This window comes from Mustela putorius, unplaced genomic scaffold (assembly GCF_011764305.1).
Source record: "Mustela putorius furo isolate JIRA1106 unplaced genomic scaffold, ASM1176430v1.1 tig00537350_pilon_pilon_pilon, whole genome shotgun sequence".
NCBI classification, from domain to species: domain Eukaryota; kingdom Metazoa; phylum Chordata; class Mammalia; order Carnivora; family Mustelidae; genus Mustela; species Mustela putorius.
The window spans coordinates 26,175,228-26,199,333 of NW_025422471.1; the positions used below are offsets into that span (position 1 = coordinate 26,175,228).

At 36.3% G+C, this 24,106-nt stretch overlaps 1 protein-coding gene and 1 non-coding gene across 2 annotated transcripts in view; one reads left to right on the forward strand and one right to left on the reverse strand.

Moving 5' to 3' along the window:
• The first annotated feature begins 1,130 nt into the window (after positions 1-1,130).
• ANKRD31 (ankyrin repeat domain 31) overlaps positions 1,131-24,106 on the forward strand; it is a 148,564-nt gene continuing 125,588 nt past the window's right edge. The window contains exons 1-3 of the mRNA XM_045074417.1: positions 1,131-1,433; positions 12,801-12,874; positions 18,701-18,810. Coding sequence (XP_044930352.1) covers positions 1,330-1,433; positions 12,801-12,874; positions 18,701-18,810 — 288 coding nt within the window. The 5' untranslated portion in view covers positions 1,131-1,329. The remainder of the gene's footprint in view (positions 1,434-12,800; positions 12,875-18,700; positions 18,811-24,106) is intronic.
• Positions 11,440-11,545, reverse strand: LOC123390470. Its single transcript, XR_006605059.1, has one exon. It is a non-coding gene; the product is annotated as a U6 spliceosomal RNA (small nuclear RNA).

Genomic DNA, 24,106 nt, shown 5'->3' on the forward strand with positions numbered 1-24,106 from the left:
CTCAACAAACTTTTTTTTTTTTTTTTGTCAGAGAGAGAGAGGGAGAGAGAGTGAACACAGGCAGACAGAATGGCAGGCAGAGGCAGAGGGAGAAGCAGACTCCCTGCCGAGCAAGGAGCCCGATTTGGGACTCGATCCCAGGACGCTGGGATCATGACCTGAGCCAAAGGCAGCTGCTTAACCTACTGAGCCACCCAGGCATCACCTATTCAACAAATTTTTAAAGACCCAATACGAGCTAGCCGCTGGAGATTTCAAAGTGAATACTAAACACTTGATGGCGGAGGGGGTTCTCATTCTTAAACTACCTCTCTTGGCAAATGGAGTTCACTTGGTTTTGTTTTGGATGTTTGAATTTAAAACTTTCAAATACACTGAAACACATCAAATATATACACCTCTCGTTCTTCATTGAAAAGTCGTAATTGGCTATTTTTGGAAGTTGCTAGACACTATCATTCTAAAAATTTATATAGAAAAAAAAAGCATTTATTCTCCTTTTCCTACACAACCTGTATTTCAAGGCAATTCAAGAGTTAATGAGGGAAAAATACGAATAAAAAACACATCAGTTAGATGGGTTAATGATCTTTAAACTTAGGATAAACATATTTGTCCTGCCTACCTCAAAGGACATTCGAGGAGGGGGTATCAAAGGAATTAAGGAGAAAGGCAGCATTTGGTGGACTGCAACAAACACTTCTGGTGTTACGTAACATTCTGGCTTCAGAATGTCAGACTGACAGTGGGGGTTACCCGAGCAGGTAGGAGCTGACAGTTCTTTCCAGGTCTGGGTCTCACAAGCACGAGCCCTGCAGGTAAGATGACCTAAGTCTCCCTCCTGCCAATGGCGTTAGGCAGACTCGGACTGCGGTCTTGTCCGTGGCACCGCTGTCTCTCTGGTCCGTACGACCGCAACCGCAGTCACTCCGTCCAGCGAACCAATCTGCAAGGACGCTCAGAAAGCGAATGCAGCAGGGACCACGCCCCAGGCGGCAGGGAAACCCCAAGCGAGCCGGCGCTCCGCCAGCCACTTCCGGCTACTGGCGTCGTGGGGCGGGGCCGCACGCGGCTGCGCCGTGCGACGTGTGGCGCGCGGCTCCCCCTGCGGGAGGCGTGAGGTGACGGGAGCTTGCAGGAGCGAGTCCCCGACGACGACTGTAGCTGTAGCTCTGTGCCCTCAGCCTTCTGTACCAGGCCCGTCTCCCGCCTCCCGCCTCGAATTTCATTTTTCAAACACAGTTTCCCCCGACCCTCGGAGTGCCCTTTCCTTTCGCGGGAAGCGGGGCGTTGGAGGAGGATAAAAAAGGTTCCGGGTGCGAGGCGAAGATGGAGGAGGGCGCCCAGACCCCAGACTGGGACAGCGATGAAACGATGATTGACGAGTCGGTGACGGAGAGCGACCTGGATGAAGAGGAGCTTCCCTGGAGAAGGTGACCACAGTTAGCGCCAGCCCTTGGACAGTGAGCCCGCCATTCTGCTGGGTACTGGCAGTGGAGTGGCCCTCGGAGATTTGCGTAGAAATTACCAGATGAATGTGCAATGGCGGGCGGAATTCGAGTCTTGTGAGGCAGCGAGGCCTGTGCTAAGAACTTGTAAATAAACAAAACACAATCCCCCCAGCCTCCAGTTTAGGACAAAATGAGCTTTCTGGTAGATGGCTTTATGGCATCTAAAAGAAGAAAAAGCAGAAGCAAACTTAGCCAGAGTCTCCAGGTTGTACAGGCAAACAAGTTTTGGGTCTAAATTTCTGAAATGCATTTTGCTTAAGCAACTGGAAGCACTGATCTAGGAGATGGTTAACAATTTCAGGAAAAGAATGTGTGATGGGGGAACCATTTACTGCTAAACTGGAATCTAATACTTTTTAAAAATCAAAAAAGATGGTAGTTTATTAAAACCTTGAACATACCTAGTTCTCTGTGCTCGATCCAGGGGAACTATATAAGAGATGAGGCCATTGCTTTTGAGAAACCTACAGGCCAGGGAAGTCACATAAATAGATAATTCCTTCCTTCCTTCCTTCCTTCCTTCCTTCCTTCCTTTCTTTTTCTTTCTTTTTTTAAATAACCAGGTAACTTAAATAAAATGCGATAGTCCAGGGATGGACTTTGGCTGGTTTAGGAGCCCAGGTAGTCTTTTGAGATTGGTGGGGTTGACTTACGAATAGAGGCTTTAAGGTGGGTTAAGAATTAGGCAGATGAAGAGGTGTTCTAGGCTGAGGGAAATGCATGGGTAAGGTTAGGGGGACAGCATTGTGTTGTGTGCTGTAATGTACAAATAGTTAATTCTTACTGAAGTGAAGTGTTAAATGGTGAGACGGGGAGTAATGGGAGATGAGCCTGGAGAGGAAGGTAGGGTGAGGTAATATAAAGCTTCATATATCCTGCGAGTGTGCTTGTAAAATGTTAAGTGGAAGAGAAGCATAATCAGATTTTTGTTCACTCAAGCATGCCCTAGAGCAGAGCTTTTCAAATTTTAATGCCCTTATAAAGTCACTTCTGAATCCCATTAAAATGTGGAGTCCAACTCTGAATTTCTATGGTGGGATCTGAAATTCTGCATTTCTAGCAAGCTTCCAGTTGGAATTATTTAGAGCAGAGATGATCATACCCAGGTTTTTGCTCATTTATATGTACATACAGTAATATTTGCTGTTGGTGTACAGGGAGTATTTCTGACTAATACATTGAGTCTTAAAACAACCACCACAGTCATATCCACATGCTGGTTCATATGACCAGAAAGACATTTCTGTGAGCTTTCTTACTTCAGAACAGTGCCTTGCAACTAAGGCCACCTCCAGGGAAAAGTGTTAAGAGAGAAGAAAATAAGAGAGATGCTCTCTATACTCTTGAGCATGTGGTTCCTCTGGCAAGACAGACAGGTTTTGTCTTGGATTTTCAAGTGCCCAAATTGCCGTGATTGATAGTAGTATATTTCTAATCCTAAAGAGAGAAAACAAATAAAACCCAGAGATTTCCTTTCACACTTTCTGGCATTCACAGGGTTCCCTTTCCCTAGTCTGCTGGATAGAGATAGGGGGTGTCTTATGGAGTTTTTGCTGTCTGAGCCCACTCTGCAGTTTCAGGATTAGGCTTTGGATCAAAGTAGGAGACAAATAAGGGAATAACAAAACAACAAAAACAAACTCTGAAATTCACCTGTTTCATGGTGTGACTTCAGTCCTCAATCTACCTGCTATTGTTTACTTTTCAGATTACGCAGGAAGCTTTTAAAAAATACTCTTGAGTTTTTGTGTAATGAGAGGAAAAATAGGCTTTAGATAGTTCACTCTATCTTGGCTGGCCAATCTTTTTCTTCCCCTGTGATTCATTTAAAATGCTTCTCTGCAGTGCCATATAAACATCATTTTTTCAGACCTCATAGCTCAAGGTTAAAAACTAGTGTTCTTGGGGTGCCTGGGTGGCTCAGTGGGTTAAAGCCTCTGCCTTTGGCTCAGGTCATGATCTCAGGGTCCTGAGATTGAGTCCCCCATCGGGCTCTCTGCTCAGCAGGGAGCCTGCTTTCCTCTCTTTCTGCCGGCCTCTCTGCTTACTTGTGATCTCTGTCAAATAAATAAATAAAATCTTAAAAAACAAAACAAAACAAAAACCTAGTGTTCTTATTGGCATGGCAATATAGTTAAAGTCTAAGCATTGCTGGAGCTGAATTGCTGGGGCCATTATTTAGTGTTACTTTCCTTTTTTTCTCATCTTCTTTGCTTATGTGCGGTTTGTTTTGGCTGTTTTTTTTTTATGCACAAGGTCTTTAACTAGAATGAGGGACACAAGTTCTAGTAGAGATCCCCAAGAGGCAAAACATACAGTTTCACATAGCTAAATAATCCTTAAATGTTGCAGCTATTAGGGTCTTTTTTCTTTTTTTTTTTTTTTTTTAAAGATTTTATTTATTTGACAGACAGAGATCACAAGTAGCCAGAGAGGCAGGCAGAGAGAGAGGAGGAAGCAGGCTCCCTGTTGAGCAGAGAGCCCGACGCGGGGCTCGATCCCAGGACCCCGGGATCATGACCCGAGCGGAAGGCAGAGGCTTTAACCCACTGAGCCACCCAGGCGCCCCTAAGGTCTTTTATCGAAGACGGGAGAAAGGCAAGGCTTTTTATAAAGAACCAGGTTGCCAGGTGTGTTAACTGTGTCTGAAAAAAACACTCTTTGTGAGTCTGGATTAAGTCCTAGCTTTCCCTCTGGAAACCATATCCAAAAGTGCATACAGTCTTTTTTTTTTTTTTTTTTTTTTAAGATTTTATTTATTTGTTAGAATGCAGGTACACACAAGCAGAGGGAGGGGCAGAGGGAGAAGCAGATTCCCCTCTGAACAGGAAACCCACCAGGGTCCGCAGGGAACCCCCTGAGATCATGATGGGAGCGGAAGGCAGACCAGACGCTTAACCAACTGAGCCATCCAGGCACTCTGCATCCAGTCTTTTTTGTGGCTTTGTAGGTGTTGCTATTCATCTTTTGTAAAAATTCAAGTTGCTGACTAATAAGATTTTGTTAGCTTGTAATTTGTTTTCTAAGAGGCATGATCCTTTTTTGTATATATGCCCTGGAAATCTTTTATTAGCCCTTGTATTCTGTTTCAGCCTCTGCTAATAAGGTTAACTGCTCTATAGCATGAAGGGATAGATCTCAAATTAATCCTATTCAGTAGATTTAAACAGAACCATCGTAGTTCATTGTTAAATGGATTTGTGTATGTGCTCAGGTCACGTGTCTTCTGAACATTATAACTGCATTTAATAAAAAGCTAATTCAACATAATTACCCTGCAAGAAGGGTGTTAATTCTGTCCCTCAAGTCGGACCAACACCGTCTTCATGTGAATTGTCTAGATAGAAAAATACTCGTTACAAAGGATATACTTGAGGAAGGAGGGAAAGAAAGCAAAGTACAAGATGACAAGGATTTAATAACCACATTAAATTGGCTAAAGAAACTGATATTTGGGGGACTCCTGGGGGAGTCAGTTAAGCATCTGACTCATGATTTTGGCTCAGGTCATGATCTCAGGGGTTGTGAAACTGAGCCCCACCTTGGGCTACAAACTCAGTGGGGAGTCCGATTGAGATTTTCTCTCTCCCTTTGCTTCTTCCTCCAATCCTGTGCATGCATGCACATGTGGTCTCTCTCAAGTGAATCTTTAGGAGGGCAGCACGTGATGTAATGAGCCCTGGGTAGTATATAAGACTGAGGAATCACTGACCTCTGCCTCTGAAACCAATAATACATGATATGTTAATTATTGAATTTAAATAAAAAAATAGTGGATGCAAAATAAGTAAAAATAAATGTTTAAAATAAAAGTAACATTTTGGTCAGGGTGTGTATCAAAGTAGTAGCAACTCCAGTGAAAAGCACAGTGGTGCCAAGTACTATGTTTAGAACTGTTACACTGAACTGTGCAATCAAAACTTCGATAAAATATAAAATTGAAACCCTAATTGTCTCCCAAAATTTTATTGTACTTTTAACAAAACAGTGAATATTATTTGAAGATTTCCATCAAATTTTGCCCAAGTTTTCCTTTTAACTCAGCCATCTAATTTCTACTTCTCTCTTCTGTTTTTAGTACTCGGTACTATTCCATTTTTCCAGTATTTCAAAGTTAAATTTTATTATTAAAATACTGTGTCTGTAATGAAGTGGTCATTGACTTTTAAGAGTATTAGTTACTAATGTAGTCTAGTAGTTTGACTAGAACTCACTAAGAAATTAATGTCTGTTTTCAGTTAATTTATTGACTGAACATGAATATGAGTAATTCTTCTGTTTGCACTCTTTTCATTTTCCTTTTAGAATTTAAAATAGCCCTGACTCCTCTCTAAAGGAGAAAAAAAAAAAAAAACCCAAGGATTTATGCAGAGGAAATTATCCCTGAGACATTTGCAAAAATGAAAAATTAAAAACAAGTGTTTTAGAATTATATAATGCTTAAATAAATTATATCCTTATGCTTAAATAAATAAATAAATCGTATGTCCTTATGAGGGAGTATTATCAATATTTAATGGTTTTAGGAAGAATTTCAGTGACTTTGCAAATATTTCAATATAATGTTAAATGTGAAGTGTAGTTTCTTAAACTTTATACAGATTGATCCAAACTTTGTGGAAGAATTTTTGGTTCTAACATATGTAAGCCTCCATAGAAAGCTAAAAGGAGATTTCTATCTTCATACTTATACTTCTTTTTATTGCCCACATTTTCTACAGTTTTTTTGAATAAGTACTGTATTTACATGGTTCCGGGAAGTTTTTTTAAGTATTAAAGGGTGTATAGCAAAAAATCTCCTTCTCATCCCTATCTCCTCAGCCACTCAGTCTTCTTTTCCACAGGCAATCAATATATTTGATTTTTGTCCTCCCAGAGATATTTTCCAAGTTATGTATATATGTTCTCAAACGTATATAAAATTGTTTTCTAAAAAATAGAAGCACTCTGTCAAAGGGTTTGGGTGTTTGTAATCTTGATAATTGAATTATTTGGGTTTATCTCATAATTAGAAAGGCTTTTTTCCTTCACAATGATAAAAGAATCCCTCCTTAGTTTCTTTTATACTTTTTGTTTCATTTTAAACATTTACGTTTTGATTCATATGGGATTTTTATTTGGAGTACAGTGTCAAGTATGGATGCAACTTAATTATTTTCCATATGTCTCCTTCGTTATCCCAATATTGTATTTTTTTAAATCCTATCTTTTTCTCTGATTTGAAATGCCACTTTTTAAGTAAACTTAATTTGTATGTATACATGAGTTTACTTAGGAGATTTTATTCTGTTTGTTGGTCTGTCATTTTATGTGCTAGTTTCACATTTTTAAAACATTTTATTTTATTATTATTTTTTTAAAGTATTTTATTTATTTGACAGAGAGAGATCACAAGTAGGCAGAGAGGCAGGCAGAGAGAGAGAGAGAGATGAGGAAGCAGGCTCCCTGCTGAGCAGAGAGCCCTATGCAGAACTCGATCCCAGGACCCTGAGATCATGACCTGAGCCAAAGGCAGGGGCTTAACCAACTGAGCCACCCAGGCACCCTAAAAACATTTTATATCCAAAAATATTTTAATGTCCTATGAGTTATTACCTCCTTACTGTTATTTTAAAACATTTTCCTGGCTGTTCTTATTTATTTTACCACATGAACTTTAGAATCAGTTGTCTGGTTCAATAAAAAGTCTTACTGGTACTTTTATTGGTATAAAGTTATATTTATAAATTTACTTACGGAAAATTAACATCATGTTACTTTTTCATTAAGATACAAATTACATGCAGCAGAATTCATCCTGTGTGTTTTGATAAACACATACAATTGTGTAATAACCATTACCACAATGAAGATAAAAAGCAGTCCCATTAGCCTCCATAATTCCGTCATGCCTTTTTTGTGTTATTTTTAGATTAAAAACAAACCCTCAAAAATTTTTAAAAAGTAAAATAATTCTTTTAGGGACATTAAGAAGAATAGTTTCGGGTTGTTTTTTTTTTTTTTTTAAACTTCTGGGACATTAAAATGAATAGTTTTTTTTTTTTTTTACTTCTTTTTTTTTAAGATTTTATTTATTTGTTAGGGTGGGGGCGGGGGAGAGAGAGGGCATGCCTGAGCATGAGCACAAATGGGGAGCAGCTGGCAGAAGGAGAAGCAGGCTCTCTGCGAAGCAAGGAGCCTGATGTGGGACTCGATTCCTGGACCCTGGGATCATGACCTGAGCCTAAGGCAGGCACTCAATCAACTGAGCCACCCAGGCATCCCTAGATATTTTTACTTAGAAAAGTGTGCTATAGTAATGGTGTTAATCTATATTTGAATAATAAAATCTTCAATCCTTGGTAATTGCCAGTAGTAATTGAATAAAAAAAGATAATTTTTCTCCTAATAACGGGAGCCAGCATTTACTCTCACAGAGGGTTTGTTAGATTAAGGACTGGAGTCCTTTTTATTATTAGTTTTAGTGGTGCTGAGAACTATTAGGAGGTATGGGTTTGTTGTTGTTGTTAATGGTTACTTATTTTTCTTAGTAACATGTTCTTTGTAATGTATGTGAGATTATATGTGTGATGTATTTTTGTGTTTGGGAATGGAAAACAAGATAGTTCTGTAAATTTTTTTAATCTCTCCCCATTTTTTTTTTTAAACTTCCACTATTGTCTTTTACTAAGCTTTTAAAACTGAGGAGTACTTGGCTGTCTCAGCTGGAAGAACATGTGACTTTTAATTTCAGGGTTGTGAGTTCAAGCCCTTGTTGGGTATAGAAATTACTTAGATGAATAAATATTTTTTAAAAACTATGTGAGAATCCACACAGTGGCATACTATGAATTGATAAAGAGGAATGAAGAAAGTTTCTTCCCCTGCACTGATCAATCTACTGGATTTATTGTTAAGGAAGAAAAAGTAAAGAGATATATAGACTGCTTCTGGGTGAGGGCATGGATACTCACATTGCTCATATTTTCAAAAACACATTGGAAGGATAAACCATACAATTTTAAAAAATAGGAAGTGAAAGAACAGATGGGTGAAGAGACAAGGTGAGACAAGACTAGACTTCTCTAAATAGATCTTATTTTATACATTTATGGTTTGCATAATTATAAAACAAAATTAAACCAACATGAAAAATTTTCTAAAAAGCAAAAGAGGGGCACCTGGGTGGCTCAGTGGGTTGAGCCTCTGCCTTCAGCTCAGGTCATGATCCAGGTCCTGGGATCAAGCCTCACATTGGCTCTCTTCTCAGTGGGGAGCCTGCTCCCCTCCCCCCCCCCCCCGCCTGCCTCTCTGCCTACTTGTGATCTCTCTCTCTCTTTGCCAAATAAATAAATAAATAATATTTTAAAAAAAATAAGAGGCAAGATTAAACAGGTGAACCTAATTATGTATTGACTTGATAGCATAATTACACCAAAAGGAATTAAGTGCCATTTAAACAAAATTATCTATACATGCCAGATAAGATATACTCCAAGGACATAAAGAATTGCAAAGTAACTTCAGTAATCATACTGTTAATGATAATATTAGTATTGTGGACTCTAAATATGATATGATATCTAAGTAGGATACAGTATTTTATTCTGGGAAACTAGGGAAGATAGTGGTGTATTAGTTTGTAAGGCTGCCATAAAAATACCACAGACTGGATGGCTTAACTAACAGAAATGCATTTTCTTATGGTTCTGGAGGTTGGAAGTCCAAGATCTGGGTGGTGGCAGGCTAGAACAGTTCTTTATTCACATAGAGAAGAGACAAAGCAAGAGCAGCTTCAGTAGTAGGTATTGACCCCCATGGCTAGCAGTCACTCTCTGCAGCTGATGTGGACCTTTGGTCTGCACACATTCCTCTTGTGCCACAGAGTGACTTCATCTTGTCCCCACAGAGGACATATATAGTAGTGAGGTTTTCCAGGTAACATAGGACACACATGCTTTCACAGCAAAGGAGTACACACCAAGTCTGAAACTGGGAAAGGTATTCCCATACATGGTAGAAAGTCCAGTGCAGGCTGGGAGGACTCTGAATCTTGGTAAGAAAGTGTTCCAGGCCCAAGGCAAAGGGGGGAGCTGAAAGACTTTGTCTCCTGTAGGAAGTACACACATGCCTCCCACCCCCAGTTGACTTCTAGCTAGAAGTTTAATCTGATTAAACTGCTAGAAGTTTAATCTGATTAAACTTCTAGCTAATAACCAGTTTATAGGCAGTATATAGGATCAAGGAACATGTTACATGACGTACAGTTAGAAAATTCAAAATGTAGGAAACTTGAGGAAAAAAAACAGTCTAGTTCCTTCAACTCTTAAATTCCAGTGGGGGAGTTATTTATATATTTAAGAAGATACTTAGATATAGCAACCAAAAACAATGTGGGCCCCTTGTTTAGATCTTGATTTGAACAAAACAACTAAAAAGAAACAGTTGGGGGAATGTGACTACAGTTTATTTGGTTTTCCTTTGCTGTAGAAAAAGTTAGTCCAAAACTTAGCAACTTAAAACAGTGAACATTTATTTTCTTGTAGTTTCTGTGGGTCAGGAATTAGGGAGTGGCTTAACTGGGTCATCAGGCTCACAGACTGACAAGGCTGCATTCATCTCTACTTCTAGTCGTGATGGTGGTCGTCGTCGTCTTCTTCTTCCTCTTCCTCTTTCTCTTTTTCTTCTTCTTCCAGATTTTATTTATGTATTTGAGAGAGAGTCCAAGTGGGTTGAGAGGCAGAGGAAGGAGCAGACTCTCTGCTGAGCAGGAAGCCCAGTGCAGAACTCAGGACTCCAGAATCATGACTTGAGCAGAAGGGACGCTTAACTGACTGAGCCACCCAGGTGCCCCTCTAGTCCTCTTGAGAAGGATTCACTTCCTGTGTAGTGCTTGTTAAGATTCAGTTGTCTCTCATGGTTGACTGGAGGCCTTCCTTGGTGTCTTGCTACATAGGCTTCTCTGCAGAGTGTTTCACAGCATGGCAAGGCAACTTCCATGAGAGGGAAGAAGTAAGAGAATAATAAAGTGAGAGCAAGATGAAAGCTGGTGTCTTTCTCAAAGTAGCATCCTAACATGTTTGCTATATTCTGTTTATTAGAAGAATTTCTGGATTCAGTCTGTACTCAAGGGAGGGGTTCACACAAGGGCATAAATACCAGGAGCCATTTCAGAGGCTATTTACTAAAGACTGAAAATTTAGTAATATTAAGGAATTATCGGCTTTTTGAAAGTGTGATAATTATGGTTGTTTTTTAAAGGTGTGGTTATTATGGTGGTGTTTGAAAAGTGTCCTTTTAGAGTTTCATACTGAAATATTTCTAGGTAAAATGGAATAAGAAGTCCAGGACTTGTTTCAAAATAATCTAGTGAGACTGGCAGGAACAGAGAGGGTGGCAGAATGATTATACAAGAAATAAGATTGTCTGGTAGTTGTTGAATGTAGACAGTAAGTATACTATTGTCTCTTGTGTTGTTATTGTTTGTAATTTTCCTTAAAAAAGTGAAGAGCAGAAAGAACAAATAAGTAAACAAAAGAACCCATTTAGTGCCAAATCATATATTCATGCCTTGGTATACTGTTATATTCTAAAAATATTTTTTAATTTTATTTTTATCATCATAAAAATATGTATCATAAAATTTACCATTTTAAGTGTGATAATTATGGTTGTAACCATTTTTAAGTATACAGTCCAGTGGCATTAAGTGCTTTCACATTGTTGTGCACCCATCACCACTATCTGACTTTAGAACTTTTTCATTTTCCCAGACTAACACTTTGAACTCATTAAACACTAACTTCCCATTCCTCCCTGCTCCCAGCCCCTGGCAGCCACCATTCTACTTTTGATCACTGTGGATCTGATTACTCTAGCTATCTCATGTAAGTGGAATCATATAGTATTTGTCCATTTGTGTCTGGTACACTCACTTAGTGTAATTTTTTGAAATATGGAATGCTTCATGAGTTTGTATATCATCCTTGCACTTGGGCCATGCTGTCTTTTCTGTATCATTCCAGTTTTAGTATATGTGCTGCCAAAGCAAGCACTGGTATGTTTGCTTGTTTGTTTCATTTTATTTCTTTTCAGTGTTCCAAAATTCATTGTTTATGCACCACTGCACTGGTAGGTTTTTAAGGTCTGTGTTATAACATGTATCAGCATTACCTCCATTTTAAGGCTGAATAATACTCCATTTCATGTATGTACAGCATTTTGTTTATCCACTTATCTGTTGATGAGTACTTGGGTTGGTTTCACCTTTTGGCTTCTGTGAATGATGCTTCTCTGAACAGAAGTGTGCAAATAATATTTTCAGATTCCTGCTTTCATTTACTTTGTGTACATACCCAGAAATGGAATTACTAGATCAAATGGTGGTTAAAGATCTCTTTTAAAAAAAAAATCTCTTTTTTGATGAACCATACTGTTTTCCACAGTGGTTGTACCGTTTAACATTCCCACTAGCAATGCACAAGAGTTCCAATTTCTCCATATCCTTGTCACTACTTGTTATTTTCTGTTTTGTTTTTGATCATAACCTAATGGATGTGATGTGATATCTCACTGTGGTTTTGATTTTTATTTTCCTAATATTTAGTAGTGTTGAGCATCTTTTTGTGTTCTTGTTAGCTATTTGTACATCTTCTTTGGATAAATTTCTTTTCAAGTCCTTTTCCTAGTTTTGAATTCTGTAGGGTTTTTAAAATCAGAAAACACAAACATGTTAAATCTGCCTACTAGCGTACTCACCATGGCATATCATTGCTATTTTTTAGTTTTGTATTTGTCACTGGATTTGAAGCTTCTTGAGGGTATGGATTGTGTGTCTTCTCTCTCTGTTACCTTGATGCACCTTAAAACATAGTAGGAAGTAAATCCAAAAACTGAAGGAATTCTATCATTTTGAAAATATGTACTCAGATTCAGTCCTGGAATTCTAATCTCAAATTCTCTGTGGTATAGAGAAATGTGAAGGAGGAAACCTACCTGCACTGTTCCCTCAAATCATCTCACTTTATCTCTGTTCAGAAACTATACTGATATTCATCCCTTACTCCCAAGTACTCAGAAATAACAGGGTTTTATAAAAATGAACTAGACCATATAAATAAGTCTTTATTTTTCATCTTATATAAGTTTTTAATTAAAGGGTACACATCTAAAAAAACATTTTGGTGTAGATATTAATAGTGTGGTGTAACGAAGAATTTTAGCAAGTTTAAGTATAATAACAAATTGTGGTTAAATTGTTAGTCTTTGTTTAGGAACATAATCTGTATTTTCTGTTTTGTTATTTGAAAGGTTGCTCTTTGATCAAGACACATCTCTTAGATCTGAGTTCAGTCTCCATCCTGGTATAAGTGGAATGTACGAAGGTGAGAAAAAATTTTTTTTCACTAAGTAGTCCCTTTAATTTGCCAAGTGTTATTACTCTGTCAATTTCTCCTTTTATAGTTAGTTTTGCTTTTAACTTTACACAGAATTAGTTTCTTATACTCATCTGTAATAGAGTCTAAGGTCTATTAAGGTCTGTTACTATAAAGATAGCAAGGGAAGTTATAACTTCTGGAAGATGTTAATGACTCCTTGAGAGGCCTTCAGATAGCTCTTCTGCTTGCAAAAATTTCCGGCTTAGCCTAGAACTTGTTTATTTGCAAAAGTGAATAGTACTTTTTAATAACCAGCCTATTTCAGACTGAAATACCAAATATCCTTTGTTTAATTTTATATATTTAATTTTTTGAATTTGAGTATAGTTCATGCATAATGTTACATTAGTTTCAGGTGTATACCATAGTGATTTAACTTTATGGGTTATGCTAGGCTCACCACAGTTTCAGCTACCATCTTTAACATATAATGTTATTATAATATTATTGACTATATTTCCTATGCTGTGATTTTTATTACTGTGACTTATTTATTCCATAGCTGGAAACCTGTATCTTCCACTCCCATTCACCCATTTTGTCTATTCTCCCCACCCCTGTCCCCTTTGGCAACCACCAGTTTGTTCTCTGTATTTATAGGTCTGGTTCAGCTTTTTTTTTTTTTTTTGTTAAAGATTTTATTTATTTATTTGACAGAGAGAGATCACAAGTAGGCAGAGAGGCAGGCAGAGAGAGAGGAAGGGAAGCAGGCTCCCTGCTGAGCAGAGAGCCCGATGCGGGACTCGATCCCAGCACCCTGAGATCATGACCTGAGCCGAAGGCAGCGGCTTAACCCACTGAGCCACCCAGGCGCCCTCAGCTTTTTTTTGGTTTGTGAATTCATTTGTTTTGTTTTTTTAGATTCCCTGTATGAGTGGAATAATACAGTATTTGTCTTTCTTAGTCCGGCTTATTATACACTAATAACAAAGTACCAGAAGGAGAAATTGAGAAAACAATCCCATTCATAATTGCAGCAAAAACAATAAAACACCTAGGAGTAAACTTAACCAAGGAGGTGAAAGACCCATATTCTGAAAATTATGAACTACTGATAAAAGAAATTGGAGATGACACGAATAGAAAGATATTCCATGATCATGGATTATAGGAATTAATATTGTTAAAACATCCATATCACCCAAATTCAGTGAGTGCTTATGGAAATACCAACAACATTTGTTACAGAACTAGAACAAATCTAAAAATATCTATAGAGCTGCAAAAGAGCCTGAATAGCCAAATCAGTCTTGAGAAAGAAGAACAAAGCTGGAAGTGTCACAATCCCAGACTTCAAGGTATGCTACAAAGGTGTAATAACCAAAACAGTGTGGTACTGGCACAAAAGATTGATGGAACAGAGTAGAGAACCCAGAAATAAAGCCACATTTATAGGATCAATTAATCTATGACAAATTAAGCAAGAATATGCAATGGGGAAAATACAGTCTTTTCAAAAATGGTGCTGGGAAAACTGGACAGCTGCAAGCAAAAGAATGAAACTGGACTAACTTCTTATACCATACACAAAAATAAACTTAAGTGGATTAAAGACTTAACCGAAACTACAAAAACCCTAGAAGAGAACACAGGCAGTAATTTTTCTGACATTGGCCCTAGCATCATTTTTCTAGCTAGATATGTCTCCTAAGGCAAGGGAAATAAAAGCAAAAATAAGCTACTGGAACTACATCAAAATAAAAAACTTTTATACAGTAAAGGAAATCATCAACACAATGAAAGACAACCTACTGAATGGAGAAGTTATTTGCAAATGATATATCTGATAAGGGGTTAATTTCTTTTTTTTTAAGAAGATCACAAATAGGCAGAGAGGCAGGCAAAGAGAGAGAGAGAGAGAGAGGAGGAAGCAGGCTTCCTGACGAGCAGAGAGCCCTATGCAGGACTCAATCCCAGGATGCTGGGATCATGACCCGAGCCGAAGGCAGAGGCTTAACCCATTGAGCCACCCAGGCGCCCCTATTTCTAAAATGTATAAAGAACTTATACAACTTGATACCTAAAAAACAAACAATCTGAGTAAAAAATGGGGAGAGGCCCCAAATAGACATTTTTTTAAAGAAGGCATACAGAGAAATGCAAATCAAAACCACAAAGAGTTATCACCTTAGACCTATCAGAATGGCTAAAAGCAAAAAGACAAATAACAAGTGTTGGTGAGGCTATAGAGAAAAGAAACCGTTGTGCATGGATGGTGGTAATGTAAATTGTTACAACTGCAATAGGAAACAGTGTGGAGGTTCCTCAAGAAATTAATAAAGAATAATACCATATGATCCAGTGATTCCCCTACTGGGTGTTTACCCAAAGAAAATGAAAACACTAAGTAAAAAAATATATATGCACTCTTATGCTTATTGCAACATTATTTACAGTAGCCAGGATATGGAAGTAACCTAAGCGTTCATTGGTAGACAAATGGATAAAGAAGATGTGGTGTATATGTATATGTGTATATATATGTATATGTGTATGTATAGTACACAGCCATGAAAAAGATGTGATGGACCAAGAAATATGGATGGACCAAGAGGTTATTATGCTAAATGAAAGAAGTCAGACTGAAAAAGGCAAATACTGTATGATTTCATTGATATGTGGTACATATATTTTTTAAAAGTGCCTTTTACCTACAGTTTTCTATACTTCCTGAGTCCACTTCTAGGTCAATTTAAATGCTTATAGAAAAATATATCACTGAGCATCATGGTTCAAAAAGATATATTTGCAATAACTATTTAAGGGGTACATTATTTCTTTTTATGCTTTCTTCTTGGGAGCCTTTTTTTTTATTTTCAAGGATGTCTGAAAATAGGTGTGGTAAAAAGGAAAAATTTCTTAAACACCGCAAAGATCTTTTATTTATAGTTCAGAGAGTCTTTTCACAGTACATCATTTCACTTGGTACTCCAGTGGGAAGTTGCAATTTCGTCTTGGAGGTATTTTTCTTACATGTATTTGGAAGAGGCAATGTGTAATAATAGTCTCTAGAACGTGCTTTTATGTCATATAAAGTACCACTAAGAAGAAGTTAGAGGTGTGTTTTAATATTCCAACCAAGTTTTTTCTTCGCTTTCCTTTTTCTTTTTCTTTGATTTTCCAAATTGATAGAATTTGTTACTTTTGCTAACTATTAAAAGAATAAAATTTTTCTATATATATATATACATTTCTAAAGATTTTATTTATTTGACAGACAGAGATCACAAGTAGGCAGAGGCAGGCACAGAGAGAAGGGAAGCAGGCTCCCTGCTGAGCAGAGATCCTGATGCGGGGCTCAATCCCAGGACCCTGGGATCATGACCCATGCCAAAGTCAGAGGTTTTAACCCATTGAGCCACCCAGGTACCCCAAGAATAAAAATTTTCTAAATATAATACTATATAATGTAGAAAGTGTAAGGTCCCACCCCCTACTCTTCCCTACAATTCCATTCCAAGAATTGCCAGTGTTTAGTATTTATATATTTTTCTAGACTTTTGTATGCCAATATGAATATCTTTTTTTATAATCAGTATTGTGTTAAATATAGTTCTTTCCTTGTTATATTGATCTTCCTCAACTTTTTAAATTGCTGCATGTTATTCTGTATGAATCTACCCATATTTAATGAATTGATAATATTTTTGGTATTTCTCAATACTGTAATAAATGTGACTGTTCTAGTATTTATACCTTTGCCTGCTTTTCTGGTTATTTCCTTAGTATAACTAGCAAAAATTATATTTGATTTTAAAAGAAACATGTCAGATCTTGACACATATTACCCCTAAAAAAGGTGACTTTTTCCTTTAGATCCAACAAAGAATATATTCAGTCTTTGCCAAACTGCTAAATAAAAAGTATCTGATTATTTTAATTTGCATTTTCAAAGAGTACCAAGGTTAGACATACTTTATATTGAGTATTCCTTACATGTCTCATAAAATATTCTCATTTTATTATTGATTTATAAGATCATTTTATATTTTAAAGATAATAAAACTTTGTCATATATATATGGAAAATAGTTTCACTTTAAAGTTAACTTTAATGTTATTCTTGATATATTTTGTAAGCAGAAAGTTTAAGGTTTTCTTTTTTAGAGTTTTTACTTATTTGAGAGAGAAAGAGCACAAGTGAGGGTGCTGGGCAGGGAGGCTGATGTGGGGCTGGATCCCAGGATCCTGAGATTGTGACCTGAGCTGAAGGCAGACAGTCAACCAGCTGAGCCACCCAGGTGCCCTTAAGTTTTTATATAACAAAACCTGTCAGTCTTTTCTTCTGGGATTTCTTGTTTTTTTTCCAAACTTGGAAATATTTTGCCTACCACAAGACCATAAAAGCTTTTCTTTTATCTTTATTTACATTTATTATATTTATTCATCTTTTTGTCACTGTTTAAAATGCCATTATTATTTTATATTAAATTCCCAGATATATATATATAGATCTGTTTTCCACTTATTTTGTTTCATTGTTCTATTTGACTATATTCGGTGATGTGCCAGCACTGTTATTTTATGAGGCCTAGCTTTTAGTATGTTTCTTTATCTGGTAGGGAAGATATCCTCCTACACAGAGTAACTGGCTGTATTATTCATTCTGAGCTCCTTTGGTACAAACAGCAATATCAGTGAAGTATGAGACTACCCATGGTGATCCTCCAGTGTACCCTCTTTCATCTTTGGTTGGTGTGATTTGCTCTGAGCTGAGTGGTTTTCTGAGATTCTCATGGAAGAAATTCATATAGTTATTCCTGAAGGAGCCACTCCTTTTCCCATGCAGAGTGATATACTGTTTACCTGTGTTTGGTTTCCCTTTAATCCAGTCTCATCTTCTGATCCATAGTGCGTATATTTCCTTTTTTTCTCATTGCTATATTTTTCCTCATTGCTTCAGATTTTTAAAAAAAAAAACTAATTTCAAAAAACAGCAACAACTAATTTCTTTGGATTCTTTTTAGGAACTCGGTAGGGAAGAAAAGTTAAAATATGAGATCACTTCCCCATCCTTTTTTAAAAAAAAATCTGAAAACCTAATTTATACAGGGCAACTCCATTTTATAAAACACACACACACACACACACACTAAAGGATCAGAAGGAAATCCACAAGTATGTTATGAATAATTATCTCTGGGCTATTATTAGTATCTCCATTATACTACTTTATTTTCCCAAGTTTCTATAGTGAGCAGGTATTTACTTTACTACTTAAAAAATATGGAAAAGAGAATGATGGGATAATAATGTAACTTACTAATAAGAAGTCAAATATCTGTTCTAATCCTAGCTACCCAGTAAGCCAAACAGTCTATAATTGGCTAAACTTGGAAAAACAATTTCAAATATCCAGTGAGGATCTTATTCCTGTCTTAAAAACACAAACTCTGTTTTTGGATTATAGATTAGTATTAGGAGTTTTAAAAAATGACCTCACACAGAATTGAAAAAGAAGAAAGTATTCTCTCTAAGGAGGTTTAAGTCTGTATTTCTAAGGGGGTTTAAGTCTGTATAGTGTCTCTATGTATCCTTTGTATTCATTCCACCTGAAGCTAAGAAATATCAAGTATTATTTTATTCCAGTGTAGTATATGTTTCTTTGAAATTAATAATTTAAAGACTTTGATATGTAAAAGTGGCAGTTAGGAAATTATAGTTTACAAAATAATTTTAATGACATTTTATAATTTCTGTAAAATCATGGAGTCATTGTCAAAGCAGAGCAATAAACCTGTTGCAAATGATTTATGATTATGTTTCATTCTAGGCACTCCTTCTCCTGAGATTCAACTTGCTTTCAAATTCAGAGAGATTCCACAAGAGCAGAAGAGTAAAAATAATATAATGCCGCCTCTTAGTGAGAAAGAAGTCTTACAGGTATATATCATATTGATTAAATACACACTTATTAAAAATTGGAAATGCTATTTTAAAGAGGGCCAAATTACTAATGATTAATTCTTTTTGTTTATTATTTTCCTTCTTTCTTCTCTTACTCGGTTTTTACCCTTTCTTAGCTAGTCATTCTGTTTTTTCGTTGCAACTTCGTTGAAAAGCAGTTGTTTTAGAAGGAGGTATTTAAAATATTTCATTTTTTCCTCTCTTTTCTCTCTTTCAAGTAGAAGTGTGGAAGTGAGAGAAACAGAAGGTTAAAATAGAATATAATAATTGTGATTTTCATCTAGAGATCACTTTAAATTTGTGAGGAAGATGTTAGTCTGCATGGTGTAATTTGAGATACGAGCTACTGAAAGGCCCTTCTATTATCTAATGTGTGTGTGAGTGCATGTGTATATATATATACACTTACATACACAAATTTTTATTTGTTTCTTTTTAATGTAGTCACCCTGGGGAGAGATAAGGGGTGATTTAGTTAGCACCTGTGGCATAAATAAGTCAGCTAACCAGAGATACCTATAAAGTCTTAAGGAAGGAAGGGACCATAGATACATTTTTTTCCCTCTCTGAGGATAAAATAAAAATCCTAACATTTTTATTGATTGTTTTGAAATGAATGAAATATTCACACACATGCATTTTTATGAATGAAGATAGTTAATTTTACACAGATTGAAGACTTCAGGGAAAAATTGTGTTGTTTCCTTTTTAGAATAAGACAACTCATCTTTCTTTTTTATTATACTGAAAACATTTCATCAGAGATGCTGTATTCTGTCGTGAATCTCAAATTTGGGTTTTTTTAATCGAAGAATAATTGCCATACAGTATTGTGTTAGCTTCAGGTGTGTAACATAATGATTTGATATTTACATACATTCTCAAATGGTCACCACCTAGGTTTAGTTACCAGCAGTCCCCATACAAAGTTGTGACAGTATTATTGTTTGCATTCTCATATCTCATATTTTATAACTTGAAGATTTTACCTCTTACTCCCCTTCACCTATTTTGTCCATCTTCCCATCTCCCTTCCTCTCTGACAACCATCAATTCTCTGATTTATCAGCCTATTTCTGTTTTATTTTATTTATTCATTTGGGTTTTTTTTTTAGATTTTACATGTAAGTGGCATCCTAAGGTATTTGTCTTTGTCTGTCTTACTTCACTTAGTGTAATGCCCTCTGAGTCTATCTGTGTTGTTAAAAATTGCAAGATTTCATTTTTTATGACTAAGTAATATTCCTGTGTGTGTGTATGTGTATTTAGGTTACTTCTATATCTTGATTATTGTAAATAATGCTGTAATGAACATAGGAGTGATTATGTCTTTTTGAATTCATGTTTTAATTTTCTTCAGAAAAATACCAAGAGGTAGAATTACTGGATCATATGGTAGTTCTATTTTTAATTTTTTGAGTAACCTCCACGCTATTTTCCATTGTGGCTGCACCAGTTCACATTCCCACCAACAGTGCATGACAGTTCTCTTTTATCCATATCCTTACCAACATTTGTTGTTTCTTGTCTTTTCGGTTTTAGCTGTCCTGACAGGTGTGAAGAGATATCTCTTGTGATTTTGATTTGCATTTCCCTGATGGTTAGTGATGTGTATCTTTTCATGTGTCTGTTGGTCACCTGTTTGTTTTCTTTAAAGAAATGTCTGTTTGGGTCCTCTGCCCACTTTTTAATTAAAAAACTGTTTAGGTTTTTTGTTGTTGTTTTTTGCTCTTGAATTGTATGAGTTCTTTATCTGTTCTGGATGTTAACCTCTTATCAAAATATTATTTGCAAATATGCTGTCTTATTCATTAGATTGCCTTTCTTTATTCTAATTAATGGTTTCCTTCACTGCATAAAAGTTTCTTGGTTTTATTTATTTATTTTTTAGAGAGAGACAATTAATGGGAGGAGAAGAGGGAGAGGGAAAGAGAGAATCCTAGCCAGGCTTTATACTGAGTGAGGAGCCTGCATTGAGGCTCAATCCCACAATCCTGAGGCCATGATCTGACCTGAAACCCAGAGATAGGTGCTTAGCCAACTTAGCTATCCCATTGCTCTGTGATTCCAGTCTTTTAAATCAAAAGTTGTTTTGTGGCCTAATAATGTGATCTATCCTGGAGAATACTTTATGTGCCCTTGAGAAGAATATGTTTTCTGTTTTTGGATGGAATAATTTGTATTTATCTGTTAGGTCCATCTGTTCTAAGCCATTGTTAGTGTCATTCAAAGCCGTTGTTTCCTTGTTGATTTCTTTCTGGAAGATGTATCCGTTGATACAAGTGGGGTGTTAAAGTCCCCTAATTTTATTGTATACTGTCAATTTGAGAGGTATTTTAAACAAATGTTATCAGTAACTGATCAATAAATAAAACAGTACCAGGAATGTTTATTCTGCTATACTGAACATGAGGATAGTTTGTGTGAGATATCTCTTGCCTGCTGGCGACCCAGGGTTGGTTAGGCTGATTTGACTGTAGAGACTTCTTCCACACCACTCCCAGTGATACACTATTCAGTTGAAGAGAATGATTTCACATATTTTTGGTTGAGGATATATAAATAGATTTGCCCCTTTTCCAGATCCTCCAAATTAGCACAGTTAACTTAAACTTTTTTTCACCTCCTATACCCTACCCCCAACAGATGAAATAAAACAAAAACTGTGCAGCTTAAGGGGCCATCAAAATATAGGGGTGGTAAGGGCAGGAAAAAAATGACAGTCACATGAATCAAAAGGATAAACAGCAGTTTGGATGCCTTAGGAAAGAGTTGATTGAAATGTATACTTGCATTTTGTTAATTAACAAATAACCAACTCCAGCCCCCATTATATTTAGAAGTATTAGCTCTTAAGTATTATTTTTGGCTATGGAGGAGGGGAAAAACATCATCTATCAGGAGCAAACTTCCTTCTTACTTCCTCTCTTATTTTTTGTATTTTCCTTACCTAGGTAGGGTCAAGTCACTGATCTATAGTAAGGGATCTATAGTAAGGGAAATGACTGGAGTATTACAGGTATTTGAATGAATTATTTTGTGAAGATAAAGAAATCTCTAGTAAGTATATAAGTATATACATATATGCTATTTAATTAATCCTTGGGAGTTTCTAGGTTTACTTCTTGAAATTCCTTCTTGTCTCTGGGTCTTCAGAGCTTTGTAAGGTCTGCTTGGGAAGTATATATATGTGGAACTAATCTAATAACCTTGAAGTATGTAAAGATGCATTATCAGTAAATAACAGTGAATGTTCATTGGAGAAGATTGATGTTTTCTCAGTACTTTGTGTTTTCCTGTTATTATGGTTTTTCATTGATTGAACAATGCTTGGAAATTCAGACTGAAGACTTTATTTTCAGAAAACGTTATTGATCATAGAAACATAGAGGGCCCCCAGAGAGAGATCTTTTTCTAAAGATCCACTTAGATGGAAACAAGAAATTAAATGTTTAAAAGTGATGAAAGCCAGTATGCTGCAAAACTTAAAATGGAATCATTTATCAGTGCATTTTATCTTTATCTTTTTTTTTTTAAGGGACACAACTTCAGATTTTCTGGCATGACTTAAGAATTGGGCAAAAGTCATTTAGTATTTAAACATTGTAACACAGAGGTTGTATGATTTTTGGCCCTCAAGGAGAAATATTAGAACTGAGAACCTGACAAAAATGGCTTACCAGAACCATTGTGGATTAATGAACTAGGAATAAAAAGAGGGGCACATCCTTTCTCTTTATTTAATCTCCATAAATTATTTTATAGAAAGAAATTTTAAAAACTAAAAACAAGAGCTAAAATTCTTAGAAGAAAACATTGGGAAAAGTATAATGACATTGGATTTGGCAATGATTTCCTGGACATGAAAGCCCAGCAACAAAAGAAAAAATAAATAAAGCTAGACTCATGAAAATTAAAAACCTTTGTGGATTAAAGGACATTATCAATAGGTGAAAAGGCAACTTAAGAAATGAGAGAAAATATTTTTAAATTGTTTATCTCATTAGGGATTACTACCCAGAATATATAAAGACTTTTAGAACTCAGCAACAAAAAACAAACTGATTTAAAAATGGACAAAGGGCATGAATAGACATTTCACCCAAGATAGACTAGTGGCCAATAAGCACATGAAAGATGTTCAGCATCATTAATCATTAGGGAAGTGCACATGAAAACCACACTGAGATCCCACCTTACACTCATTATGGTAGCTATTATTAAAAAAAAAATAACCAGTATTGGTTAGGATATAGGAAAACTGGAATTCTTTCTTATTGCTGGCACCAACAGATGAGGGGATAAACAAAACGTGTTACATACAATGTAATTAGAAAGGGAAGAAATAGTGATACATGGTACAACATGGGTGAACCTTAAAGCCTCATGCTAAGTGAAATAAGTCAGAAACAAAAGGACTAATATCGTATGGTTCCTTTTATATTAGGTACTTTGAGTAGTCACAGTAGAGACTGAGTAGTAGAAAGAAAGAAGCAGGATAGGTACCATGGATTGAGAGAGGGGTGAATGGGGAGTTAGTGCTTAACAGGTATGGAGTTTCAGTTGGGAAAGATGAAAAAGTACTCTAGATGGATGCTGGTGATGATTGTACAATAGTATGTGCAAAATGCCACAGACCCATATGTGTAAAAATGGTTAAAATTGTGAATTTTATGTTGCATATATTTTACCATAGCAGAGAAGATGCTAAGAAAGAATAATGCAAGAATTTTTTTAAATATTAATTTTTTAAAAGATTTTATTTATTTATTTGACAGACAGAGATCACAAGTAGGCAGAGAGGCAGGCAGAGAGGGAGAGAGAGGAGGAAGCAGGCTCTCCGCGGAGCGGACAGCCCAATGCGGGGCTCGATCCCAAGACCCTAGGATCATGACCTGAGCCGAAGGCAGAGGCTTTAACCCACTGAGCCACCCAGGCACCCCTTAAATATTAAATTTTTAATTAATGCATTGTATTAGAATTTATCAGTTAAAAGAAAACTACCTTTTTTCCCCCTAGCAACCTCAAGATGAAATGGAACAAAATGAAGCTCTGTTCCTGTAAGTATACTAATTTTGGGCTTTATTATATTGTAGATTTCTTTTTGTAATTTTACTCTTTAAAGTGAGTCTTCATTTTCTTAAGAGTTTTAGAATTATTGTATATTTTTAAATAATTGTCCCTTTAGCAATCTAAATATGTTATTTTGAAACATTCTAGATAAGTTTCATTTCATGAGAAGGTTTGGTTCATATTAAGTTGATTTTCTGTC